The sequence below is a fragment of the Nothoprocta perdicaria genome, unplaced genomic scaffold, assembly GCF_003342845.1.
Source record: "Nothoprocta perdicaria isolate Ctin4 unplaced genomic scaffold, notPer1 scaffold_58, whole genome shotgun sequence".
In the NCBI taxonomy this organism is placed as follows: Eukaryota; Metazoa; Chordata; class Aves; order Tinamiformes; family Tinamidae; genus Nothoprocta; species Nothoprocta perdicaria.
Window position 1 is genome coordinate 3,905,577 of NW_020455843.1, and position 26,788 is coordinate 3,932,364.

At 65.3% G+C, this 26,788-nt stretch overlaps 1 protein-coding gene across 1 annotated transcript in view; it reads right to left on the reverse strand.

Moving 5' to 3' along the window:
- DYSF (dysferlin) overlaps nt 1-26,041 on the reverse strand; it is a 79,785-nt gene extending 53,744 nt beyond the window's left edge. The window contains exons 1-32 of the mRNA XM_026048862.1: nt 25,969-26,041; nt 24,574-24,629; nt 23,815-23,906; nt 21,135-21,240; nt 20,151-20,271; nt 19,712-19,893; nt 19,217-19,345; nt 18,460-18,522; nt 18,286-18,336; nt 18,158-18,188; nt 17,609-17,724; nt 17,089-17,215; nt 16,228-16,331; nt 15,216-15,284; nt 15,096-15,139; nt 14,549-14,631; nt 13,728-13,769; nt 12,914-13,029; nt 12,532-12,645; nt 12,274-12,451; nt 11,733-11,857; nt 11,085-11,191; nt 8,309-8,504; nt 7,198-7,353; nt 6,257-6,388; nt 5,962-6,128; nt 5,639-5,753; nt 5,329-5,434; nt 4,795-4,937; nt 3,990-4,163; nt 2,212-2,305; nt 2,003-2,080 (exon numbers count right to left, since the gene is read on the reverse strand). Coding sequence (XP_025904647.1) covers nt 2,003-2,080; nt 2,212-2,305; nt 3,990-4,163; nt 4,795-4,937; nt 5,329-5,434; nt 5,639-5,753; nt 5,962-6,128; nt 6,257-6,388; nt 7,198-7,353; nt 8,309-8,504; nt 11,085-11,191; nt 11,733-11,857; nt 12,274-12,451; nt 12,532-12,645; nt 12,914-13,029; nt 13,728-13,769; nt 14,549-14,631; nt 15,096-15,139; nt 15,216-15,284; nt 16,228-16,331; nt 17,089-17,215; nt 17,609-17,724; nt 18,158-18,188; nt 18,286-18,336; nt 18,460-18,522; nt 19,217-19,345; nt 19,712-19,893; nt 20,151-20,271; nt 21,135-21,240; nt 23,815-23,906; nt 24,574-24,629; nt 25,969-26,041 — 3,490 coding nt within the window. The remainder of the gene's footprint in view (nt 1-2,002; nt 2,081-2,211; nt 2,306-3,989; nt 4,164-4,794; nt 4,938-5,328; nt 5,435-5,638; nt 5,754-5,961; nt 6,129-6,256; nt 6,389-7,197; nt 7,354-8,308; nt 8,505-11,084; nt 11,192-11,732; nt 11,858-12,273; nt 12,452-12,531; nt 12,646-12,913; nt 13,030-13,727; nt 13,770-14,548; nt 14,632-15,095; nt 15,140-15,215; nt 15,285-16,227; nt 16,332-17,088; nt 17,216-17,608; nt 17,725-18,157; nt 18,189-18,285; nt 18,337-18,459; nt 18,523-19,216; nt 19,346-19,711; nt 19,894-20,150; nt 20,272-21,134; nt 21,241-23,814; nt 23,907-24,573; nt 24,630-25,968) is intronic.
- Between the last annotated feature and the right edge of the window lie 747 nt (nt 26,042-26,788).

Here is a 26,788-nt window from a genome sequence, read left to right on the forward strand (position 1 = left end):
TGTCAAGGGGCTCCATGCATCCCCGGGCTCCTTGTTAGACCCTGCGAAGGCTAAATGCCTTTTATTGCCTTTTGCAGCAGCAAAAGTGAATTTTTAGCGTGAGTCTATAGTAGATTTACGGCATCTACTGGTCCTTACTGGGAACCGGTGAGCAGGACCACCATGTCCCACGTGCCTGGTCCTCAGCGGACTCCGACTGCCCCCAGATCCCAAGTTCCCCCCAAATCCCAACCTTCCCCCCAATCCCACGCTCCGCATCAGCGGGGGTCCCGCAAGCCCCACGGGGTACGTGGGGACCCCCTGCGCGGTGCCCAGTGCGCCAGGCCAGGCTGGTGCCCACGGGGGGTCCCGGCTGGGCACGGGGCGCCCTGCCGCCTCCCGCGGGATCGCGCGGTTCTCCCGCCGGATCAGAGGCGGGGAAGGAGCGGGGCTCCGCGCACGGCGCGCTGCAGGCAGCTCCCTTCACACCGGGAACAACCTTTCCCACTTCGGCGCTTTTTTCCAGCTAGAGCAAAGCAGAATGCGTTACAATAAACAAAAAAAGCATGGATTGGGATTTGCTTTTTCATTTTTTTTTTTTCCCTCCTGTTTTGAAAGGAGCCTCCATAAAGCCCCTTTGTTTGGGCCCTGGTGCGCAGGCAGGTTTGTTTTTCTGGCTGTGCAAAGCCCCTTCCTGACCTCCCTCGCGCTTTGTCGGGGCAGCGCGGATCACAAGCGCACATTGTAGCGCCGCGGTGCTCCTGTTGTCCTTGGCCGGGCTCTTCCAGGGGCAGCGGCTCCGCGTCCCGCTCCGCAACGGGGGCCAGGAGACCCCCCCCGTCCCCCCTGCTCCCAACAACCGCCCCTTTGTGGAGGTGACGGGGTGCAGGGACGCGGGGTCCCTCCTGCCCGCGCTCCAAAGGGAAGGCGGCACCAGGGCTCCCGGGCGCTCCTGGCACCCCGGATGCAGCCGCGGGGCCAGCGACGGCTCCAAGCAGCTCCCTTGGAGCTCCGAGAAGCTCCAAGCCCTGCTCCAAGAAGCAACGTTCCCGTTTCCCTGCTTTTCACCCCAAAATGGCACCCATGAGCATTCACTGGCACGGGCGGTGGGTACAGGGCACTTACAAGGAGCAAAGGAGCCGCACGCAAAGCTCTGCGGATGGGAGTCCCTGCAGCATCCCAGCCTGTGTCCGGGTGCTGGCGCTGCCCATGTGGGACAGGCTCCACGGATCCCATCTCTGGAAGTGGCCACGTGGGAATGGGGGTCCGTGCTCGGCTCCCACCAGCTGAAACCAGAGCCGCCCCCGGCACGGAGCCACCCGGCGCTCCTCTCCCGACCCGGCTTCCCAGCCAGGACCTGGGAGCTTCCTCGGCAGGAACGTCTCCCCTTTCCCGCGTGGCCACTTCCAGAGACAGGAGCCGTGGAGCCCGTCCCAGGCCGGATAACGGAGAAGCTGCCCTAGTTCAATGTTTGGCAATGAAAACAAATACGAGCCATTTTACAGAGCCGTCGCTTTCTTCTTGGCCCTGTTTTTCAATCAGTTCTTTCATGCACAATAAATGGAGCACAAGGTTCCCGGCTTGCAAGGTGATGAGGAAGAGGAGGGTGGGCAGAGGGGAGCAAGGAGGCCATGGAAAGGACAACCCTCCTATGTCCCTCCTCCCTCCCGTTTCAGCACGCTCCGCTTCTGCCCGTTCCCCTGGATTTTGTCACCATAAAAGCACCCGGGCCGGACTCGGGAAGAGAAATTCCCTGTCCAAATGCCCCCGGCTCTGCTAAGCAAAGGGAAAAGAGAGCAAGAGGAGGGTTTGCGGTGGGACCCTCTCCCACGCAAGGGATGGATGGGTTCGCCCCATCCTGTGCAGATGTGGCCGCATCTGCGGGTGACAAAGAGACGCAGCGGGGACAGAGAGAAGTGTCACCAGCCCCAGGAGCCCCGTGCACCCGGAGGTGCCATGGAACCCCTGCAGCGCAGGGAGCCCCTTGGAGCCGCGCGCGGGGCCGGGATGCGGCTCCGCTCACCTGAGAAGCTGTCCTTGTCCATGGCGATGAGATCCCGAGCTTGGTACATGTAGCAGCGCAGGTGGTACCTGTTCCCGTCTGCGCGCGGGAAACGGGAGCGGCTCAGCGGGATCCGGGCTGAGCACCCAGCGGGGAGCCGCCGGCCAGGGCGCCCGCGGGAGCAGCTCCCGGGACAGCGTGGGAATCTCCCCGCCCTTGCACAGACTTACAGTCGAAAATGCAGGAGATGGTGGGTCTGTTGACTCCAAAGCTGAGGGTCGAGGCGGATTTGCCATCGTCGCTCTTGTCATCGGTCACTCCCCCCTGCAAGGAACGGGATGCGGCGTCGGGTGCGTTGGGGCCCTTCGGGGACCCCGGTCCCTCCCTGTCCCCCAGGAGGAGCAGAGGGAAACGCAGGGATTGTTTTTTACAGAAATCCAAGGGGGTTTGGGGCTTCCAAGAGCCGCAGCCCCCAGCAGCCCACGCGCACGGGCCCCCCGACCCCATAAAAGCCCTGCCACAAAGCGCCAGTTCATCGCCCTGCTCGCGGGGCAAATACTTTCAATTATCAGACGTTAGGGGGAGACGGTGGGGATATTGCAAAAAGGGACAGGAAGGGAAAAAGCGGGGCTGGGATGGAACTTCCAGAGCCGGGAGCTGCTCGGTCCCAAAAAACCGTCAAGAACTTAGGTGGTCCGAGGAGCCTTTCCCAAGCGCTCCCGGCAGGAATTGCCATCACCGTGACGGTGTGTGCAGAGGAAGCCCCGGGGTTTGCGGCGCGCTCCATTTACGACAGTTGGGTCACGCCGAGCGTTTAAAGGGCTGCCGTTGGGTCCGCGCCGTGTCCGCAGGGCCGTGGGGCAGGCGGCGGCGCGGGGAGCTCGACGGCGGCTCGGTTCTTGTGAGGAGCGCGGCGGCGTCCGCGCGGCGCGCAGCTCCCGGCACCGCGTGCATCCCGCACGGGGAAGGCTCCCCGCGCCCCCAAACTGTCCTCGCAACCACGGGATCCATGCAGGTATCCTGAGGCTGGTGCCAATGCTCCTCGCTCGTGGGCAATGAGGGGCTCGCGAGCAGACCCCTCTGAGCAGCTAAAGGCTGCGAAGAAGGGCTTGGAGAGGGTGAGTATGGAAAAGGATCCTGCTTCGGGATCCGGTTTCTGGAGTCAACGGGCAGCAGGAGGCACCTCCCTAGCTCTAGGCGTCCTCCCTTCGTCCTGCTGGACGTACGACGGAGCCTGCGCAACGCTGGCCGTGCAACGGGAGGCCCCAAGAGCCACGCAGCGGGCACGGCAGCGGGCACGGCCGGAGCCGGGGCCACTCGCTGGCTTGGCAAGCACAGCAACTGTCCCCTCCGGGGCAGTGTCCCCGCAAGGACGCCGGCCCAACGCGCCATTCCTGCCGTCAGGGCAGGGGCCGCCCCTTGGCGCTCACAATTACTGCTCTTCCCGCCTGGCAGCCCCATGTCAGACTGGGGACCTGCTGCAAACCTGCTGGGGACCTGCTGGGGACCTCTGGCAAACGTCACCACGGGTGGCCCTGCCACCGGCGGCTTCTCGGGTGTTTTACGTGGGGAAAACCCAAAGCTCGGGTGCAGACCCGGCTTAGGGACTGGGGGTGCCCGCTCTGCAGCGCGAGGCCGGCGCGGAGCACGACGAGGAACAGGCCAAACGGGGGGAAAGGGCCCATAAAAGGGTCTTTGTGCTGCCGGGGTTGCTCTAGCTCCTGGAAACGCCGGTGATTACGAAACCCCGTAAGGAGGCGGCCAGGGTACTAGCAAAACAAATAACAGAAGGTGGAGGCTCCAGATAGCGTGGTTTCCTCCGCGCGTGATCCCTGCTCTGGGAATTGGGCGGCGGGATGGGCAGGCACTCCTGGCCGGAGCTTATCGCAGGAGCAGAAAACCGGGACAACCAAGGAAAACAGGGACCATCCTGCCCTTGGGAAGGGACCACCGATGCCCCCCAGGGACGGCCCGTGGGGATGAACGGCCGGGAGCGACCGGCACCTACCAGGGCCCCCTCCAAGGCGAAGACGGCGGCGGCGCCCGTGCGCTCCAAGGGCTCCATGCGGCGCCTCCAGCGCCGGCGCCGGAACGTGTCCGTCTTGCGGTACTTCATGTGGAAGCGCCAGCCGAAGAGCGACGCGTATTCCCAGCCCTCGCCCGCCAGCTCCTCCTGCCTGCGCTGCGGGCACAGAGGTCGGGGCGGTGGGAATGCAGCCGGAGCGGTGGGAACGCAGCCGGAGCAATGGGAACGCAGCCGGAGCAGGTCCCAGGAGGGGACACTTTGGGGACCGCAGCACCGGCTCCTTCCCGGAGCCCCACCACGCGCGCTGCCCACCTTGTTGGGCTGGGGCTCCCTTCCCTACGGGTTGCTCCCGGGCCAGCCCAGCTCGGCCACCAGCCTGGGAGCCCTGGGCAACCTCCCCTCCGTGGCCACAATGGCCGGTGACGGGGTCTTTCCTGGAGGTGTCCCCGCAGGCGGGTGGCACGCGGGGACCTCCCCGCGCTGCTCGCTTCCCCTCGGTGATGGGCGCCAGGGCGCCCCTGCTCCGCTCTCCTGCCCCTTGGGGCCCCGCGTGGCCGGGGTCCCCCCTTGCTTTCCATCCACAGCCCCGGAGGAGGAGAAAAGGGGGAGCAGAGGTGCCCTGGGGGGCAGCGGCCGCGCTGCAGGGACATGTGCAGTCCGACTGCACCACCTAGAGGGAGGCCAAGGGCGGGCCGGGTAGGAACGACCCAACACGGCGGCCAGGAGAGCCCCCCGGACAAGCAGCCCGGGTCCCCGCGCGGCCCGGCCCGGCCCGGTGCCGTCCTACCTTGCGCGCGGCGTCGAGCTGCGCGGGGTCGCGGCGGCGCAGGCGCACCCAGCGCCGCCGCCGGTTCGTGTGGTACATCTTCTCGGCGGGCACCCACGCCTTGGGCTTGCGGTCCGGCGGGATCGTGATGCCGTATTCCCAGCCTGGCAAGCAGGGGACACCCGGGTGAGGTGGGACAGGGAGCTCTGCTGCTTGGCCTCCCGCCCGGGACCTCTCCCTACGCATGCTCCAGGTTGGGATGGATTCCTAGGGCCAAGCTCGTTCTCCAGGACACGGATCTAACGAGCTTTCCCGGCCTGCTGATCCACAGAGATAAGAAGCCACCATCGCTGGTGGCCAACATGTGAGGATGCCCAGGGGATGGAGCCAAGGTGCCAACCCTGGACCAGCGTGGTCGAATTGTGACTGTTTCGGATGGTCTCTGGCCTGCCACCTTCTTCCAAAGAAAGAACAGCCTTGCTCCTTCCCCACGGTGCAAAGGAAGGGGATGGGAACAGGGAAACAGCGCGGGCACCCAGCGCCTCTGCCCGGTACCTTTCTCGTCCACAGCTCTGTTGAGGTCGGTGTCCCACTCCACGTCTTCCCACTTCCAGCCCGGCGGACACTCAATCTCCTCCTTACTCAGCACCTTCTCTCCGTTCTGTGGGACGGAGCAGCGTTTCTAACCATACCATGCCCAGCAGCTCCCCACGTCTCCCAGAGCCCCGGGCCCCAGGGACAACCTGCCCCTAGGGACAACCTGCCCCTAGAGACAACCTGCCCCTAGGGACCAGCCCAGCTGCCCCTTTCCCCAGGGGGCACCGCGGGTGCCGCCTGCTCCCGCTCCCGGTGCCCGGCTCCTCACCACGTCCGTGTAGGCGTCCGACATGTGGATCCACTGGCCACCGGGCAGGCGCAGCTGGTTCTCGAACACCTCCTCCACGAAGCTCAGGTGCCCGGCGTCCGCGTCGTGCAGCAGCCTGCGGGGACACGCGGCGGCCTCAGCGGCGCCCCGTCCCGCGCGGCACCGGCACCCACGCTGCATTAACACCATCGTGCTGCAAGAGGCAGCGCTGCGCCCCGCGAGGCACCAGCCCCGTTTCGGGGTACCCCTGGGCACCTCACGACGGGTGCTCGGCCCTTGGGGACACCCGGGTGCTGTCCCCAGCGCTCAGAGCCATCACTCACGTCTTCTCCGGGCTGATGAACCAGTCGCCGGCCCAGGTCCAGCCCGCCGAGGGGCGGAAACTGTCCTTGGGCAGCTTGATCCTGCCCGTCACGTCCGAGTACTTGGGGTAAGTCAGGCCGGTCGTGCCCCAGTTCCCGACCAGCGCCAGCTTGGTCTGGTTCTCATACTGGGATAGGGAAAGCGGAGACGTGTTGGCGGGAGCGCAGATGCGTGGAAAACCCTGTCCCTCTGGGAGGGCTGCATCCCAGGGCTGCTCCTGCTGCACGGGGCCGGGCAGGTCCCGGCGGCACTCACGGTTTCGGCGAAGACGGAGAGCCTCCCTTCGGCATACTGGTTAAACTCCTTCTCGTCCACGGAGAGCCCCAGCCAGAGGCGCACGCGGATCTGCGCCGGGATGCGGGCGCCCATGGCCTCCTCCTGCGGGTACTGCCGGGACGGAGCGCCGGGATGGAGAGAGGCGGCCGGGCCGGGATGGGCAATGCAAAGAGCCGCCCCGCGCCACGTCCCACTCGCCCTGCCCCACATGGCCACGGGGGAAACTGAGGCACGCAAAGCCCAGGGGCACCGCGCGCCCGGCCACCAACCACCCTCAACGCTAAGCACCAAAACCAGCCAAAATCCTTGGGCAAAAGCCGGGGAACAAGCAGGGAGATGCCTTGCTGGGTTGCGTCCTGCCCCCCCACCCTAACGTGACGCTAGTTTTCCATCCAGAGCTAAATTGCAGGGGAAAACACACAAAAAGAATATATTTTATTTCTGTTTTTGCTGCCAGCTGGGCTCGGGTTTGGGAGGTTTCTTTGGTTTGTTTTACTTCATTTTGGTTTTTTAGAGCTTGTTCAGCACCGATTGCCTGCTCCCAAGCTGGCGTGCAGCAAAAGGCCAGGGAAATATCACTGGAGACACGAGAAGTGCTGGAAGTGCCTGGCAAGGGCGGCTACGGCTTAGATTTCCTGGGGTGGCAGAGGGTCAGGAATTTTGAAGGAGCATAAAAATAAATTAAAATCAAAATTAGAAAAAGAAAGGCGCAGTGGTTTGGCCAACTTCGCCTTTGCCGCCCTGGCACTGCCTGAAAATAATCGCATTCCCATGGGAATCTAACTCAGGGCTTCCAGTGGGAGAGGAACCAACCCCCCCACACCTCCCCAGCGCAGGTTTGCCCATTTCCCCTTTATTTTGGGGGCTGTTTTTGGGGGTGTTTTGGCGGGGAGGAGGGCTGGGCAGGCGGCGGGGCGCACCTTGAGGAAGATGGTCTGCAGCTTGCCGCAGCTCCTGCCGCAGCAGCTGGCGGCGCGGCGCGAGAAGAGCACCTGGTGCGCGGGCACGCGGGCGCACGCCACGCGCCGCTCGCCCTGCAGCATCCAGATGAGCACGTCCGGGAGGCTGCTCTGCGGCTGCGGGAGCGGAGCGCGGGCTGAGGGGCGCCGCAGCGGGGAGCCCCGCAGCCGCCCCGGCCCCGCGCGGGATGCTCGAAGCGCGAGGCCCCTCGCGACGCCCTTTGGAAAGGGTCGGCAGGCCGGGGGCGCGCGGCGCGGCACGGTTGGGTGTCAAGTAGCCCCAGATGTGCCACCCGTCTCCACCAGCTGGGGCATGTCCCAGTGCAGGAGCTGCCACCAGGTTTCGCAGAGTCCCGGGATGGTTGAGGTTGGCAGGAACCCCCAGGGATCCCCCAGCGCAGCCCCTGCTCCACAGGGACACCCAGGGCACGGGACACCCGCTCCATCCCGGCGCGTTGGCAGATCTGCAGAGCAGGATCTGCAGCCTGGCCAGGGCTGGGCACCCTCCTCACAGTCACCTTGTTCTTCCCCACGGGCACATGGAGCTGCCCGGGGTCCAACCTGCACCCACTGGCCCTGGTCCTGGCACCGGCCACCCCGGAGCAGAGCTCGGCCCTTCCTCCCTCCGTCCTCCCCTCGGGTGCGCGGGCACACTGACCAGGGCCCTCTCGGCCTCCTCCTCGCCAGCCTCACTCGGGCTCCGCTCCCCCGAGCTGCTCCAGGCCCTTCCCCATCCCTGTCGCTCTGCGCTGGCCCCTCTCCAGCAGCTCCCCGTCCCCCCGGTCCTGGGGAGCCCGGAGCTGCCCCCTGTGCTCCAGGTTTGGGCTCCCCAGGGCTGAGCAGAGGGGCAGGATCAGGATCCCTCCCTGCCCTGCTGCCAACGTCCTGCCCATGCAGCCAGGAGCCCATTGGCCTCCTTGGCCACCRGGCSCWGCTGCCCCACGGGCACCTTGGTGTCCCCAGGACCCCCAAGAGCTGCCCCCCAGCAGGTCACCCCTAGGCTCTGCTGGTCGCGATGGGACGGGGAAGCCGCCCGCGTCGCGCCGCCGCCCGCGTCCAGCCGCAGCGTTACCTCCTCGGCCACGGCCCGGAGGCGGCCCAGCCACTCGTCGGCCTCCTCGAGCGCGGCGCCGAGGCCCGCGCCCTCCTCGTGCTTGAGCCGGAGCGCGGCGCGCAGCACCCGCTCCAGGTGCGCGCCGCGCAGGCGGTGCAGCTGCTGGTCCAGCTGGGTGCTGCTCGGCCGCCCCGCCACGTCGGGCAGCTGCTGCCTGCGGGGAGCGCACACGCCGGCGTCAGGAACCCGCCGGGGCTCGCGGCTCCCAACGGAGACGCTTGGGGCATGCCCTGCCTGAGCTTGGCTCGGCTCTCCAAGACGGACGCGCTGGAGATCACGGGATCATTATGGAAAAGCCCTTCAAAACACAACCACGAAGCCATCCCTACGCTGCCTGCTACCCCACGGCCCCAGGCGGTGCCCAGCACAGGAGGACCTGCTGTCCACACGAGGCCCTTAAAGCCACGTTATCAACACAGAGCAGGGAGCCCAGGTAGGATGGAAAGAGAAAAGGAGAGGTGGGACGTTCTGCACCATGTCAGCAAAAACAGCATTCCACAAACAAAGAGAGGGTCTGTGCAGGTTGCCTCATGCTATTGACTTCTTCTGGACTAACTTGCAAACAAAATTGTGATTTTCTACATAAAAGCTCAGTAACGTGGCTGTTTCTAGCAAGAGAGCCCAGCCAGGTAGGAGAAGGGGTCGCTTCCTTCTCTTTCCTCTCTCTCAAGTACAACCTCCGATTTATCCTTGGGAAGAGGTAGGTCTCTTTCCTCTAGCACTGCCCCGACAGGAGCAAACTTGGTCAGAAGCTGCAAGAAGGAGGAGCAGTTTTAACTTTAACACGGGTTAAAGCTAGCGGGCGGTGCGCGACCAGCACCCTGCATGAGAGAACACGTGTGCCCTGGGCCAAGGGGAGACTTGTAAAACCCCGACCGATTAAACAAAGCCGTGTTCAAACTGGAAAAAAAAAAAAAAAAGAAAAAAAGAACAGGCTTTAGCAAATTAAATGCTGAAAGCACAACAAAGCGAGTCCAAAAAAAGTTGGGGAAATAAACACTGAAAGCATTAAAAAACTAATAATGCCCCTTTTCAAGCGGATATTATAACTGCAAGAAAGTGACTGAGAGAAGCATTTCTCATAGTAAAATCAAGTGGCCCGGTTCTCGGAATGGGCGTCTGACACGAAGGAGCCTTGGGCCGGGACTTGTCTCCGCAGGGGATCTCTCCTGCATCAAAGGCAGAAGACTTGGAAGACAGAGAGCAAAGAGCAGCAAATCCCAAGTAATTCGGGCAGGAATTGCTAGGCAGGATCAAGGATGCTGAGCTTCCTGATTGAACGATGGGAAGCCTGAAGGGGCTGGGCTGGGGCCCGCCACGGCCAACGCCAATGCCAATGCCAAGCCAGGAAGGGGCACCAGCCATGGAGCGGCAGGGCCGGGGTCCTCCGCCTCGTCCTGCAGGGAAGCAGCAGGGAAAGGAGGTCCCGGGGCCGCTCTGTGAGAAGCACGGAGGCAGCGGGACGCTGTCCCCTGGGATGCTGCACCAGAGCCACCTGCATGGCAGAAAGACGAGCCGGGTTCTGGGATGGATCCCAGCGGCTCGCCGAGGGCCGGGCTCGCTCGGAGACTCCGTCGCAGCCTCCTGACTGTCCCGGTTTCCTGCCCGGCTCCTGTCCGTGGCACTTCCCACGCTCCCAATGCTCCCACGCGTTGGCAGAGGCCGGGGCAAGAGCAGCTCTTGGCAGAGGGTTCAGGTGCCCAGCAGCAGAGGGGACAACAGGGCACGAGGCCAGGGAAGCTCCAAGAGCGCCCGCAATGGGACGTCACCGTCACGGCACAGCCCGGCGCTGGCTGCTGCTCCCAGGGAAGCAGGAGCCGCGGGAGCTCGGCACGGAGCAGGGAGGTTCACCTCCGGGTCCTTCAACGAGCGTGGGGAGGAGGGACGCGACACCCTGGCAGTGGGTGCAGCAGCAGCCCTCCCATCCCCGGGGGAGCAGGGCGGACCGAGTGTCCCAGCATCATGGAAGGGGCGGCTCTCGGGGCCCGCGGAACATGCAGGACAGCCAAGGGGGCCACGTTCCCGCTCTCTCCTGACAAGAAGGACCACGACCCACCCCGCACAGCAGCAAAGCGGCTTGGTGGCCACCAGCTCCCCTCCACATGGAGATACGCTCAGAGCTGAAGGGGAACCACAGTTGAAGGCTCCCAACGAGGTAACCCCCCAAACCAATTTCCATGGAGAACCAAGGTGTCCTTGGAATAAAACGGGATGGCCAAACGGTGGTTCCTCAGCTCCCACCGAGCCCGATGCTTCTCAAAGGAAGGACCATCCTGACCCTGTCGTGAAGCTTCAAGCGCTTCAGAACAGCTCCGAAAGCCAAAGATGCTCCAGAGCTCCCCATTCTATGGGCCAAGAGCACAACACGGGGTGGCCAAGCCCAGGTCACACCACTGGAAGTGTGTATTTGAGGGTGGCACCTCCCTGGAGAAGGAGGAACACGAGGTGGCCCTGGGTGAGGGCTTCCCTTGCTGGACAATGAAGCTCACTCAGGTGGGCCAAGATGCAAGGGTGCAAATTTATGCCTCGCTTTAAATGTCACCCTTTCAACTCCGTGCCTTGGCTCGGCAAGCTTTGAAGTAAACATTAGCAAACGACTGGCCTTTTTGAGAATAAATAAATAACTAAAAACAGAAAAAAAAAAAAAAAGCGAAGTCATCCCTTCCCACGTAAATAACTGTTCTTGCACAGAGAGAGGCTGGAAGGGGCTCCCGGGGAGGCGGGCAGGAGGTACCTGCAGTCGGCGATGAGGTCGTCCAGCAGCTGGGCAAGCAGCGCGTCCAGGTCGCCCGGGGAGCGGTTGGCCTTGAGCGCCACGCGGATGTTCTCCAGGTTGGCTTCCTACGGAGCGCCGGGAGGAGGGCAGGATACACGGGGGACACGGAGCGGAGCCGCTCCCGCAGCCCCGACCTTCCTCCCTGCACCTTCCTGCTGGTGGCCACGAGCGCCCAGCGCCGCCACCGCAGCCCCCGCTCTGCTCCTTGCTGCAGCTCCCGCAGCGGGGAAAAGCTGGGAATTGCAGCAGGTTTCCCCGGAGCTGCTCCGGGCCGAGGAAGGGCCCTCTCTCCCGCAGCCAGCAAAGCCGGGCTCTGCAGCCCCTCTCCTGTCCCATGGGCGCAGCACGAGCCCCAGCCCAGTCCTGACAACACCAGGGACACCAGCAAGAGCAATATGCAGGTGACGGATATCCACACCACATGGGTCCAACCCACACCCCCAGGCTCATCCCTCTGCTCCGGCCGCTCTCCGTGCCTCAGTTTCCCTTTCTCCTCTCCAGTTCCTTCTCCCCATGGCAGGGCAGGTGCCCGGCCGCGCTGGGCGCTGGCAGGGCTCCCCTGGGACCGTTAATGGGAAGGGGAAGCGCGGGCGCCGCGGGACCCACCAGGCGCTCGGCCGCGTGCTGCAGCAGGTTCTGCGCGTCCATGCGGTAGCTGATGTCCTCCCAGTAGGACGAGAGCACCACGACGGGCTTCACGTTGCCCCAGGGCAGGTAGTAGTAGTGGCAGCCTGGAGGACACGGAGGAGGGACGGCTGGATCCCCGCGCCGGAGCGCAGGGAACGCGGAGCCCCGGGCATTGCTCGTGTGCAGGATGACGTGGATCATCTTTCCCGAGCCCCACATGCAGTAACACAGCGCTTAGCACGGTCCAAACGGACACGCACGGACCTCTGCGCTGCTCCCTACCTCGCAGCGAGGACAGGAGGCAGCACGAGCTGGACCCAGGAGCCCCCAGTTCCCTGCGCAGGTCCCACCATCAACTGCAGAGGTCCAAAGGCTGGACCCCTGGGAGCGCCCAGGAGACCACCCCAATCACCCGGCCAAGGAAGCACGGACACGGGCGTGGATGAGGGCACGGGCGGCTCCTCTGCAGCACCGCTGTACTAAGGGGCTTGGAGAGGACCCCCACGAGGGCCCCGCTCACCGTCGAACACGGCCCGGCTGTACTGCGTGGTGGAGGCCAGCGGCAGGCACGTGGTGTCGAACTTGTTGCCGTAGTTGCCCATGCTGACCTCGAACTGGACGGCGTCGTCCACGTCCTGCAGCATGGTGGCCGAGTAGAAGGCGGCGAAGAGGCAGTACTTCCTGCGCCGCAGGTACTTCTGCGAGAGGGGCCGAGGGGAGGCCACGGCGCCGCGGGAACGGCCTCGCGCCCGCCGCCCGGGGCGCTGCCCGCCGCTACCTCCACGCGCACGACGTCCTCGGCGGGGATGTCCTCCACCTTCTGCTCCGCATGCTCCGCCAGCTTGGTCTGCAGCTCCACGAGCAGCCGGCCCCGGTACGCGACGCCCTCGCCCTTGGGGGAGGCCGGAGGCCGCTGTTAGGAGCAGGGGGGCGGCCTCGCGGGAGCCCCGGGCCCCCGGTTTGCAAGCGACCTATTGCTGCAAGCTCAAGGCGGGGAGCAGAGCCGGGAGCCCGGCAGGTTTAAGGCAGCAGGAGGAACTAGTGGCAGGGAACGCAGGGCAGCCTCCTCGGGTTAGCAACAGCCTTCGCTTGGCACGCAAGGATGCTCCGTGTTTCGAGGAGCCGAGGATGCTCCTCGAGGCCCCAGGAGCCTCCGTCACCTTGCCCAGGTTGAGCGCCTCGTAAGGGTCCGGGAAGCCGGTGAACTCCCTGGGGCTGCCGTAGAGGTTGATGTAGCAGGGGCCGAAGGTGGGCAGGAACCCGAGTCCATCGTCCACTGGAGACCACAGGGAAAGAGCGGTTAGCGAGGCAGGACCGGCGCCTCCCCACCCCGTCTCATGGGCGCTGCCGGGCCACGTCACGGGGCCGCTGCCGCTGCACCAGCTCGTGCAGCTTGCTGACGTCCCGCAGCATCGGCGCCCATCGGGGCCACTGCTGAGCGGCGCCTTGTTAAGCTGCACTCCTCCAGCCAGCCCAAGGAGAGGGCAGCGGCCCCGGGCCGAGCTCTCCATCCCCTCTGCTCTCCAGCTCCTCCTGGAGAAGCGGCGCTGGCCCCGGGCGCGCTCGGCCAGCGCTCCCAGTCGGGCCGTGCTCAGCCCAGACCCGCTCGTTTCACGGAGCGCCCAGGGCCAGAGGGCTCCCGTCCTCGGGATGCCCAAAGCAGCGGGCGCCCTGCGGAGCCTGCATGGTGACACAGCCTGGCTGAGCATCACCACCCCAAAGGGGCACCCCGACCCCGCCGGAGCGGGACACCGGGGACCGTCCCCGCTCGGCCCGTCCCAACCAACCCCTTCTTCCAGAGGCCCTTGGACAGGCCGGGCGGGAGGACAAGGACGAGGCGTGGAGGCGCCCGGGCTGGGGCGCAGCAGAGCCTCTGCTCTGCCAGCTCCGTCCAAGGCCGCAGCCAAAACGGCAGCTAAAACGGAGGGCAAACCACCCGGCGGCGACCGCGACCGAGAGGCTACGGGCACGTACGGTGTGCGGCTTTCAGGGGCTCCGCGAGAGCGGGGAACTCGCCTGAGGCGTAAAGAGATGGAGAGAAGGTTAGGAGCTGGGCCGCGGGACAGAGCGGGCGCTGCGGGCTCCGGCTCCCCGACACCCCAGGAAGGGAAGGGAGGCTGCGAGGCAGCACAGCGGCAGAGCTCGTGCAAAATGCGGCCTCGGGAGCAGATATGAGGCTCCGTCCTCAAGCTTCCACATGCTGCATTGCCAGGAGGAGCCGCGGGGCACGAGGCTCTGCTGGGGCACCCGGGGTGCCCCCCAAACCCCACATCCACGCTGCGCATGCGGAGCTGCCCTGCGGAGCATCTGCTTGGGCACCTCTGAGCCGCGCTCGTGCCAGGGGTTAGTCTTGCAGGGCACAGACACAGAGGAGGAACAGGCAGGGTGAGGATGCTACGGAGCAGCCTGCGTCACTCGTGCGCTGGAGCAGCCTCTGCTCCCAGCCCCAAAACGTCCCCAAGCAGGCCCAGATCCCGTCCCAACGCCTGGCAGAGGTGACAACGTTGGCATTGCCCGGATGCTGCTGGAGCCTGTGAATGGGCCCTCCCGCTTCGGGGGTCGCTGGGGCTTGAGACGCCTCCTCCAGCCCAGGCTGCCGCTGCCGGAGCCGAGCCCCCATCCCTGGCACTGCGACGGCCCTCGGCCAGCAGCAAGGACAAGCCGCGGGACGGAGCGGGTTGCACCCAGCCCCGGAGCAGCCGCTTGTGGAGACACAGAGACCTCGCAGGGCCCATCCCGGCCGTCATTCCCAAGCCAAGCGCGAGGCGCAGCCGGCAGCGCGCGCTCCAGCTCACCCTCCAGCTCCCCGCCGGGCGCCGAGATCCTCGACATGCGCAGGAAGGCGGTGCCCACGACGTCGTTGTGCGTGAGCCGGTCCCTGCAAGGGCCCGCGGGTCAGCGGCAGCACCGCGCGCTCCGGCACCGCCACGCGCTCCGGCACCGCTCCATCTGGCACCGCCACGGACACCCAGTGCCGCCGTGCGCTCCGGCACCGCTCGATCCAGCACCGCCGCACGCTCCGGCACCGCTCGATCCGGCACCGCCACGGGCTCCCGGTGCCGCCACGAGCTCCACCACTGCTCATTCCGGCACCGCCGTGCGCGCCGGCACCACTCAAGCCGGCACCACCACAGGCTCCCGGTGCCGCCACAGGCTCCGGCACCGCCGTGGGCTCCCGGTGCCACCACGCGCTCCGGCACCGCTGCGGGCTCCTGGTGCCACCACGCACTCCGGCACCACTCAATCCCGCACCACCGCGAGCTCCCGGTGCCGCCACGCGCTCCCAGTGCCACCACGCGCTCCGGCACCACCGCACACTCACGGTGCCACCTCCCTGCTCACCAGTCCGTGACGCGGATCCGCATCCTCTCACACATGGAAGGGAACTAGGGGAAGGGGAGGGCAGCGGTGAGAGGCGGCTCGTGGCCCGGGGCCCGGCCGGGCTCGCGCCGTCGCCCTCACCATGGCGGGCAGCACGAGGGTCTGGTTCCACTGCGGGTTGGCGTTCTTCTCCAGGATCTTCGAGTAGAGCTGCAGCGGGGGAAAGGCGGGACAAGTCAGTGCCCGGAGCGCACGGACGGTCCGGGCACCCAGCGCCCTGCCAAGCCCTCTCCTGCCCGCACGGCAAAGGTGCCTCTGCCTAAAGGCTCTTTATTGACAGTGCTCAGCACTAAGGAGGCTTCCTCCACTCCCAGGAAAGCTCCATTCCGGAAAGGACCATGGTCCTGGATGCAATGCCCCCTCCATGGGGAAACCTGGATCCCTCTCCGTGCCTCCCCCAGGCTGGCAGGTCCCTCCGGCCCCAGCATCTCCCTCCCGACACTTCCCTGCTCCCGTCCCCACGGACCAGAAAGCCTCAGGTTCCCCCAAGACAGGGGCCGTTCAGCAGCTGCATCCCAACACAGACTCCCGAAAACTCCCATGACTCCAAAAAGAGGGTCCCAGGGGCCAGCCTGGAGGACCGAGCTCACTCCGGAGCCACCAGGAACCCAGCCCCATCTCCTCAGGACAATATCCTTCTTCTTCCCTAGCCTGTCCCCTCCCACGTGCCGTCCTGCAGGGATGATCCACAGGGAGAGTTTCCACATTTTAACGCCGTTCCCGGCAGTTTCCAGAAGCGCAGCGTGGTCTGGCCGGAAAATTGCTCCTGCCTTATCCTACCCCTGTCCCGAGAGCCCAACCTCCGCACTGCTGTTTTTAATACAACAGCTCCACTAAGAGCCCAGCATGGAAATGACAGCCGGCGCGAGCGGGATCCCGAGCCCAAATTCCTTCTGGGCAGCAAGGATGCTGAGCCCCCAGTGCTCACGGAATTACGGGAATCGCATGGATGAGGCCACCAAGGCCAGTCCCAGGGCTCATCCTGACATTAAAGGCTCCCATTCCCTTGGGCTTTTTGGGGGTCCGGGCCCCGTTGCCCATGTTCCTGGGCAGGTTACTGGAAAGCGGGAGATTTCCCAATCCCGCCGCTCACCGTCTTGCCGGCAAAGCTGACTTCCACGAAGGGATCCACCAGGTTCTTCTTGTTGCTCTCAAAGCCGAAGATCTGCCGCACGTTGTCCATGACGGCATCGTCCACTGGAAGAGGAAAGAGTCTCTGAGCACCTGCGGAGGCTGCGGAAACCTCCGCTGAGCACATCCAGGGCCTCGGCTCTGTCCCGGGGCCCGGAGCACTCCGGCTTTCCCAGGGCTGTGTGGCGAGCACAGCCACTCCTGTTGAGTAAAGGGCTCCATCCTTGGCACAGGAGCTGGAAGCTCCCCCAGCTGTTTGGAGGAGCACCTGGGAGGTGTCCCATTCCAGCAGGGAACAGAAGCCCCACCAGCCCTCACCAGATCCACCAGATCCCAGAGCTGGTCCCATGAGCGGGCAGGTTTCAGCCTCCCAGGGGAGTTGAGGCACCTCCAAGTAGCCGGATCCCCCCTGCAAGCCCAGGCTCATCCCGGGACTCTGGATAAGGCTCTTTTCACTCTGGATAAGGCTCTTTTCACCATAACAAACTGCATCCCCATGCCCTGGCAAGCTCCCTGCACTGCTTCAAGGCAGGTCCCCAGCAAGGCTGAGCTTGCCAGGGGAGAACTGCTGTGCCCAGCACGGCCACCCAGCCCAGAAGGGCAAATACCAGCCTACACCAGCAGACGACCCAGTATCTAAAGGCTGGCCAGCATGTACAAGGTGTTTGATCGCTAGAGATGATCTAGATGATCACTAGATGATCTCTAGAGGTCCCTTCCAACCTTGAATATTCTGTGATTCTGTTTGCAGCGCGCTGCGCTGCTCCCTATCCGAACCCTCGTGGCCATCCCGTGGCTCCAACCCGGCACAGGCAGCACTTACTCTGCGGCAGGTCCTCAGCCTTGAAGACCTTCAGTAAGAAGTGAGCCCCTCTCAAGGCGACCCCCGTGGGACGCAAGATGTTCCCTTCGATGTCCTCCTTCTCTTCCGAGATCTCCTTCTTCTCCATCTGCAGGACGACGGGAGCCATGAGGACGGGAGGAGAGGACCGAGTCCTCTCCCACAGCCCTGGCATGGGCAGCAGAGACCCGCAAGCAGAAGGACACCCAGTATGTCCCATGTATGTCCCACATACGATGCTCCTTACAGCACCCAGCACCGTGACCCATGCACGCCACTCCTTACAGAAAGCGGAGCAAGGCCCAAGCAAGACCCAAAGCAAGCCGTGGCTTCCCTGCAAAGAGCACCAGGGCTGCTCCGTGACCTCGTGCACGTGGGCTCAAACCACCAGGAAGCCCCATTGAAGGCGGGTTGTGCCCTTGGCCCGGCGTGCGAAGGTCCGGCCGTGGCAGAGGAGCGGTGCCGCGGGAAGGTGTCTCGGGCAGGGCCGGCCGGTACTTACAGGAGCTTCGTCTCCAGGCCCCAGCACAAAGAGACTGACTTTCAGGTAGCCCTTGGCCCCCGCCGAAAAGTCCTCGGGGTCCGACAGCAAGAGCCATTTCCTGAGAAACGCGTGTTCTGCGGGAGAGGAACGACAAGAACCGTGAGCGTCCCTGCGTGCAGAGCTGGCCTGGAGCCTGGTCCTCAGCTTTGGGGTTTTAATAATGAAAATAAGCACTATAGACTCGGCCAAGGGCTGGTGCTGATGGATCCAGCGACATATGTGGATTCACATATGGAATCAAGCGGGGCGGGTACGGCTTGTAGATGTTTATTGTCATTCTCGCTGCGCGTAGCTGCGCAGGCGCACAGGGATAAACGCACGTGTGAGTACAGATAAATGCGCAGGGAGGTGCGTGCATCCCTGCGTGTGTAGGTACAAGGCAGTGGGGGTGCACGTGCATGTCCCGCCTTGGTCCCACAACAAGGTTTTCCCCAGAGGAATATCCCGCGGCTGCAAGGGCTGAGCTTGTCCCAGATCACCAACACCTGCGGCAGCCGCCGCACTCACTTGGCTCAGAATAAACCGTCTCGACATCCATCTGCAAAACAAGAGGGAAAACAAACGGCACCGTTCACCCTGTGCGATGGGTAAAAGCGGCCGAAAAGGCAAGGGAGGAGCAGACGGAAAATCCTTACCCGAAATTCCCCAATCACTGAATCCGTGCGGAAAGACCGCGAATCCACAACCTGCGGCATGAAAGACAGGCAACACTAAACCCGGCTCTGCAAGGAAGCGCAGCCCAGAGCCACCCGCACATGCAGGGCCGGGGAACGGGACAAGCTCCGGCAGCGAGGGCTGCCAAAACCCACCGTGATGAAGATGGGCGCATCGAACAGCTCGGCCGGGGACTCAAACACGTTGAAGAAGAAGGTCTGCACGAGAGACGGGCGACACCGAGGTCTGCCAGCAGCCACAGACAACCCCAGCTCCAACCCACGCGGCTGCCCTGCTTTCGGGGGGTCCCCAACCTCCGGGCTCTGCTGCTCAGAGCCCTTTTCCAGCCCTGCTAAACGAGATCCCACCCAGCGCGTAGCAAAACCCTCCTGGAGAAGGTGTCCAAGAGGGGCTGCTCCCTGTGCATCTCGATGCGCAAGGTCATGGAATCATAGAATCGTTAGGGTTGGAAGGGACCCGTAGGGATCACCCAGTCCAACCCTCTGCACATGCAGGGACACCCAGAGCACACGGCTTAGGCTGCGTCCAAGCGGGTTTGGAAGATCTCCAGAGAAGGAGACTCCACAACCTCTCCTGGCAGCCTGTGCCAGGGCTCTGACACCTTCACTGTTAAGAAACGTTTTCTTAAGTTGCTGTGGAACTTTTGGTGCTTCGCCAAAAAGCCCTGAACGGTCAGCACTGAAAAGAGGCCGCCCCATCCTCCTCCAACACAAGGTCCTTGCACCGTGGCTGTCTGCAGAGCCACTTCTGGATGTTCCTGCGGGCTCCAAATGCTCTCAGAGGAGCAATGAAGAAGGCAGAGGGACGTGTGAGGTGGCATCGTGTGCGGGCTGGGGGATGAGACAGCCGAGCCCTTCCCAAAGCCCAGCGCGAGCAGAAGTCTCCGCTGACCTCGTCAAAGAAGGGGCTGTTGCCCTTGCGTATCCTGGTCCTGCGGGTCTGCCCCGCGGCCGTGACCTTCACCACGGGCTTGATGTTGACCCCGGGGAGCTGCCTGCCCTCGATGACTCTCACGCGGATCTGGAGCCGAGGGGAGGCAAAGAGCAGGGAAAGAGCAGGGAAAGAGGGAAAGAGCAGCGGGTCAGGGCCCCGCAGGAGGGAGGACGCGGGGGAGCCTCCCGGGCTGCTGGAGCCGCAAGGGGGACGAGGAGGCACCGAGAGCCCCACGGGCCTTTTGGCCGAAGACGAGGGTTCGTTGTTGGAGACTGAGCTTGGACACCTTAAGCTCAGCCCATCCAGGGGTGTTCCCAGGGGTTACTGTGTTTGCAAAACCCCGAGGCTGGGGAAGGGAGAGAGGCAACGTGCGGGATTGCAGCGGGAAAGGGCCATCCCTGCAGCGTGCACGGTTCCTGCAGCGTTTCCGCGGCCCAGGGGGACGCGGCTCACCTGGAAGTCCTGGGGCTTGTCGGACAGGGGCTTTTTGGGGGCGCTTTTCCTCCGCTTGAGGCCGTGGTGCGCGGGCGGCTTGCGGGGCAGCGCGGGCTGCTCGGCCGCCGGCGGCCCCGACGGCGGCTCCGTCTCGTCGCCCGTCACGGGCTGGTCCTCGAGGTCCTCCTCGGTGGCCGGCTCTGCGGGGAAGAGGCAGCTGAGGAGGCGGCTCCGGGCAGTCACGGTGCCGAGCGCACAGGGATGAGGAAGTCCCAGTGCCCGGAGCGGAGGGATGAGGGTGTCCCGGTGCCACGGGCGCAGGGATGAGGGTGTCCCGGTGCCATGAGCCCAGGGATGGGGATGTCCCGGTGCCGTGAGCACAGGGATCGGGATGTCCCAGTGCCGTGAGCGCAGGGATGAGGGTGTCCCGGTGCCGTGAGCGCAGGGCTCCCCTCACCTGTGAGCGTGTCAGGCTCCGCGGCGGCCGGCGCCGGCACCGGCTCCGGGGGCGCGGGCGGCGGGAAGAGCGGGGCAGCTCCCGGCGGCGGCGCGTAGGACACCTGCAGGATGACGAAAGCCTGGGAAAAAGGGAGCAGGTTGTTAGGATGGGCATCAGGAACGCTGCTCCGAGGCATCGCGGGCAACTCCTGGCACAGAGGACGCGGACAGGAAGGTGGCAGCGACTCCGCAAACGGAGCGGGAGGGAAGTAGGACAGGGATCCACCATGCAGGAAGGGATGGCTGGCCCGGGGGGCACTGCTCCCACCCAACGGCAGCTCCAGGCTAGGAGAAGGGGGGAAAGGTGGGGAAAAGGGGAGAAAAGGGGGGAAAGGGGGGAAAGGGGGGCAAAGGGGGGAAGGAGAGGGGCTGAAAGCATCACGAGAACTGAGGGCTTCCCAGGAGCCACGTGGGCATCGCGGCGCCGCGCTGGGATGTGGCAGCGGGTGGACGAGCGCCAGGCCAAAGAGGAACCATCGGGGCCATTAGAGCCCCGGGGGAGCCGGCATTGGAAGGCAGCCGCTTCCTGCCATGGAGACACCTCCGGCGCGGGCAGCGCACGGTGCCGAGCGGAGCCTCCCTGGCCCCTCCACGGGGACGCGGGGCTGGGGCAGCCGCTGCCGCCTACAGCCCCCGGGAGCAGCCCTGGATGCAGCCCTGGATGCGCGTGGCGACGGCGCCTCGTCCCAAGGGAGGGGAAGAGGAGGGCGGAAGGTGAGGCCGAGGGCAGGCTGAGCGCGGCGCTTCCTCTCGCTCCCGACTTTCCTGGCAGCGTCTCCTTGCTGGGAAGGAGCAAGGAGAGGCTCCGGAGCTGTGGGAAACGCCGCTCCAGGGCCATCCCATACCTCATGGTACCCGGGATGCGGCGGCACCCGGGGCGGTTTGGGCACGAGGCGCCCGTGCGCCCCGGTCACCAAGGGCGCCGTCCCCGCGCGGGACTCACCCCCGTGTCCTGCTTCTTGGCGTCGAGCAGGGGCACGTTGAAGGAGGCGGCGAGGCCGGGCGCGGACAGCACATCGCGCAGGGGCACGCGGGCCTCTCCCAGGAACCTGCGCCGGGAGAGCGGCGTCGGCACCAGCACGGCGCCCCGACACGCACGGAGCCGCTGCAGCGGCCAAGGGCTCCAGCGCGGCCAGGGCTCCTTGCACAGGATCCCAGGGGGTTGAGGGGGCAAGGGGCCTCTAGGGATCATTGATTCCAGCCCCTGCCCCAGCAGGGATACCCAGAACACCCGGGCGCATCCCAGCAGGTTGGGAGATCTGCAGAGCAGGATCTGCAGCCTCCCTGCGCAGCCGGGCCAGGGCTCTGCACCCTCACACCAAGGAAGTTCTTCCCCACGTGGAGACGGAACCTCCTGGGGTTCAACCTGCACCCACTGCCCCTTGTCCTATGCCCCTTGTTTCCATCTCCCCTCTTGCGGCTCGGACACCAACGAGCCCCAGCTGCTGAGAATTCCCGCTTCCTGGAAGCGTGCAACCCGCTCGGGAGCAGCCACGGTGCTGGCTCATCCCCCCGGGTGCTTGGTGACGCGTCCTGCCGAGCCGGGCTCAGGGCTGCCCGCCTGGCCCACGGCAGCTCCAGCACCCATCGCCCGGCTTCCCCTTCCAGCACGAGAAGCACCTCCAAGGGAAGGGCCCTTTCCGGGAACCAGGAGCTATAAAAAGCACTGGCGTCCCCGCGCCAGCGGCGCTAAAAATAAAAGCGCTGGAGAAGCCAACGGCGCAGGGACTTCGACGGGAAGGACGAGAAGTCACCGGGGCCAGCGCTGATGTGACGCCCGCGCGGCTCGCACCACATCCCCGGCCCGCGCCTCCTGCGGGGGCTTTGTTCTTGACCCCGGCTTTCTCTTTGGGTCCGGGGGTTATTTTTTTGGGGATTAACCCTTCCTGTCCCAGGAATTGGTTATTTCCAGCGGTTTCCCTCCCTGAATCCCAGCGCTGTGAACGGGGTGTCCCCGGAGCGGGACGTGGTGTCCGTGCTCATCCGGGCTCGCAGCCCCGGTCCCTCCTGGGAACCTCCCGCTGGGCTGATTTATTTATTTACTCACTTCTTTTTGGCTTCCTGCCATTGTTTCCTCCCTCGCCACTTCTGCAAGGTCAGACCTGGGGTTCGAGCAGCTTTCGGCTGCCGAGCGGGTCCTCTCCCCTCCTCCCGCAATGTCCCTCGCAATCCGGCACGGAAAGGGCCTCTCTCTCCCCAAAACGGCGCTTTCCCGCCGCAGTGGGAGTGTGCGGGCGGCGCCAGCGGGGCTGCTCCTCGCAGCTCGCTCGGAGCAGCCGCGTTGCGGCCCGCACAACGGGGTTATTTTATTCCCCAAACAGCAGAAAAGGCAAAAAGCCGCGTCACCAACAGGCCACGGAGCAGGAGCAGACAGCGGTCACTGGACGCACCAAGATAGCTGCTGATAGCCAAGGAAACCTCGCTCCCCGGCTCCAGCAACTTAAGTCTCCCTGGCTCGGGAACCAAAATTCCTCTCCCGTTTGTCCTTTTCTATATATAGGGATGTGCGAAGTCACCAGGCTGGATCAGACCCAGCTCTCCTGCCCGAGAGCAAACCCCGCAGCTGCTCCGGCCTGGGAGCATTTGGAGCAGCATGGATCCCGTTTTGCCTCCCCAGCAGGAAAACTGCTGCCCTGGAACGGGCTGCCCAGGGAGCTGCGGAGGCTCCTGCTCTGCAGATCTGCCACCGCGCCGGGATGGAGCGGGTGTCCCGAGCTCTGGGTGTCCCTGTGGATCAGGGGCTGCGCTGGGGGATCCCTGGGGGTCCCTTTGCCAACCTCAGCCATCCTGGGACTCTGTGATATGGCAGGGCACCCACGGGCAGCTGGCGGAGCCGCGGGGCTCCCACCGTCCCTTTGCAACGGCTCTTCCTGCAGTAGCAGCTCGGCACCCCAGCAAGGAGCCGCTTCAGCCCAGGGAAAGGAGCCGGAGGCGGGAGCGCGGCCGGAGCGGAGGAGGCGGCGGCGCCGCGCGCGGATGCGGCCGTGAGAAAGGAAGCGGCGCCGCGTTGCTCCTTGTGCAAACACCACCGTGGCCACGCCGCCGCCGCCGGGAAGGGGCCGGGCAGCCCCGCGCTCATCCCAGCACTGCTCCCTAATGGGGGGCTGCTCTGTGGCCCGGCTTTGGGGTGAAAAAGGGCAGAAATGCGGCTGGCGCCTCCCGCCTGCACAGGGCACTCGCCGCCTCGCACCGAGCGAGCACCCACGGGCAAGGCAGGCTGCAGCTTCCCACCCTGGCACGAGTGTGCATGGACACGCAGCATGGGGACATCCATCCATGTGCATGGGGACATCCACATGCATCGGGACACCCATCCATGTGCATTGGGACACCCATCCATGTGCATGGGGACATCCACATGCATCGGGACACCCATCCATGTGCATGGGGACATCCACGTGCACGGGGACACCCATCCACGTGCACGGGGACACTCATGTGCACTGGGATACCTATCCATGTGCATTGGGACACCCATCCACGTGCACGGGGACACCCATGTGCACTGGGATACCTATCCATGTGCATTGGGACACCCATCCACGTGCACGGGGACACCCATCCATGCACGTGCCCAGCTCTGCACAGCAGCTCCCCGCTGTCCCCCCCATGCAAGGTCCTACCTGTTCCTGCCCACGGTCTCATGGTCCTTCACCACCACGGTGAGCTCGGCATCCTGGTCCAAGGGAATTCCCTTGAGATCCCACTCGAAGCCCTGGAGAAAGGAGAGAGGAGCCGGGATCAGAGCCGCGCGCAGCAGCTCCCGGTGGGGCGCGATGTCCCAGATTGCAGCAGCTATCGGGAAAACTGCTCCCCTAAAACAGAGATCCCTTGGCTATCCCAGCAACATTGGGGATCCCATTAGCACCATTCCCAGCTGAGATTCCCCTCAGGATCAAGGAAGAGCCAAGGGCCCTTTGGGTGGTTTTGCAGCCCTGATGAGGGAACGATGGGAGCAGCCACCTAACGCAGCGCGTTGGCCACCGGACCCGCTGCTAACCGGGACACAGAGGGTCGAGGCCGGGAGAAGGCGGCGAGGGAAAAGCCTCCTCCTCGGGAGCGGCCTCACGGATAAAACAGCCCTGGAGCTACCAGAATTCCCGGCGTTCTCCTTTCCTCCGCGTGCCCGGCCCTGCTCCATGCTCAGTGACAGGGAAGGGCCAGGGAGCAGGATCAGCCCTTCTCCCTGCCGGGTCGGGAGCGCTTGGCTCATCCCTGCATCTGGCCTTTTCCATGGCAGAATCTGGGGCCTGGTTGGATTCTCTGCTGTCTCGTATGGGGTTGAGCTGCATCCAGCCCTCCCTCGGGATGCCAACAGGGACGGGGGCTTCTCCCGCCGTGGGCGCTTGGGAAGGGCTTGGGCGGCTGTGCCCGCCGCTCACCTCGTTCCACACGGGGTTCACGTTGTTCTTGATGACTTTCGTCTTCTTCTTCACGCCTGCGAGGGGGGAAACGGGCGGGTGAGACGGGGCCCTCCCTGCGCCCCGGGCACCCCCAGCCCGGCGGGAACGGCCGCGGAACCGGGTACCTCCGTAGGGAAACTGGGTGGAAACGGGAGCCCCGGGGCAGGATGAGGCTCCGAGGGGCCGGTGGGAGGAACAGGGGTGCTCTGGTTGGGACACGTTCCCACTCGAAGGAGCCCAAGGGGTGACAGCAGGATGGGTTTGGGAAGCCACAGAGCTGTCGAGGTGACCATTCCCATGCACCCGGTCCCCATTTCCCTCCGTGAAAACAGAGCAGAGGAGGGACCTGGAATGCGCAGCCAGGAGCCCGGCGGGGACCCAAACGGGAGCCGGGGGCCCGGACCCCCCAGCTCCGAATATCCGGCCCCGCAGCCGCCCCGCGGGACCCGGAGCGCCGGGGAAGAGGAAAAGGAAGAGGCGGCCGAGGGGAGAACAATAGCGGTGAGTCAAGGGCCGGAGGCGGCCGAGCGCCCATGGAGGCGGCCGGGAGCGCTGGCGCGGAGCCGGCAGCGCCGGCCCGATTCCCGACCCCCGCCCCGAGCTAAGCGCTGCCAAATTAATCTTTTCCTATTTGGGATTTTAAAGAAACGCCGTTCGATCTTCCGGTCCTGAAATAGCGCGGGGCTCCCAGCGGGAAAGCTGCGCGCGCCAGATCCATAGGATGCTTCCTGGGCGCCGGAGCTCCGCCGAGCATCCCCAGGGAGCAGGGACCCCAGTGCATCCATCACTCAGTGCTCCTGGGCCCTCTCGCAGGGAAAGGCTGCCCTGGCGCGCGGCATTCCCAGCACTGCCTCTTCCCATTCCACAGGCGCCACATTCCGTGGATCCATCTCCGGCCGGGAACCGAAGGAGCTGCCGGCCGGAGTGGGCGCTGCCGGCACCCGGCACCCCTGCTCCCCCTTCACTTCCCTATTGAAATCCTGGACATTTCTCACCCGCTGGAAAACGCTGTCCTAAAACCGCCTCCTGCAAGGAGCGTTTTGCAGGGCAGAACTCGCCTCGCTCCGGCCCGGCCGGGTCCCTGCAAACCGTGACACCCATGGGTGCCCCGGGAACAGGGCGCTCCGTCCTCGGGCGCCTGCAGCGCCGGGATGACCCCAGACGGGCTCTTTGGGTGTTCCACATTCAGAAGCAGCAAGAGGCCAGTGCAGCCGGTAGCACCCATGGGTGCCCTGTCCCACGGGGCACCTCCCTGTGTCACTCGGCCGCTTTGCCACCATCCAGCGGGTGACAGAGCTCAGTGCCGGTCCCCGTAGCGCCCCAAGCGCCTCCCATCCCACGGGATCCTCCCGCCCGGCGCCCGGACGGCCTCACCTCGGAAAGTCAGGCTGGCCACGGGGTCGCCCTTGCGCAGGCGGGCGGCGCGGTGCAGCACGCAGTGCAGCATGGTGCCACCGGCGCCACCAGCACTGCCACCAACGCTGTCCCGGCGGCACCGGCCCAGCGCCGCGGGGGCGGGAGCAGCGGATGCGCCGGCCGGGGGGAGGGAGGCCCCGGGATGTCCAAGCATGGGGACACCGGGGAGGGGACATCACCGGGACGGCCCAGCGTGGGGATGGGCACAGGTGGGAGGCTGGAGGGGGAGGCTGGGAATGCTGCAAGCCCCGGGAATGCTGTGAGCTCTGGGAACGCTGTGCGCCCCGGGAAGACTGCGAGCTTCAGGAAGGCTGTGAGCCCTGGGAATTCTGCGAGCCCCGGGAATTCTGCGAGCCCCGGGAATTCTGCGAGCCCCGGATGCAACGCGATGCAATGCAGAATGTCAGGGGGGTGACGCGACTGGGCATGTCACTGCGCCAGGTCCCCAGGGCTGCTGCAAGCACTGGGACATGGTGACAATGGGGACACCCGGGCAGCAAGGTCCCCAGGGGTGCCTGAACCCCACGATTCCGGGGTGAACTGGAGGGAAACAGGAGGTGCCCGAGCGCGAGAGGCCGTGGGCTCTGGGACCCCGGGGTGCTCCCAGCTCTGGGGCTGCCGAGCGGCCGGGATGTGCCAGTGCCAGGGGCTGCACCGCGGGGTGGCACCGGGAGCGCCGGGAATGCCGCAGTGCCCCGCGAGCCGCAACGGAGCCGGGGCCGCCCCGCGCGGGACGGGACGGGCTCGGGGGGCGGACACGGCCCCGCGGGGCCCCCAC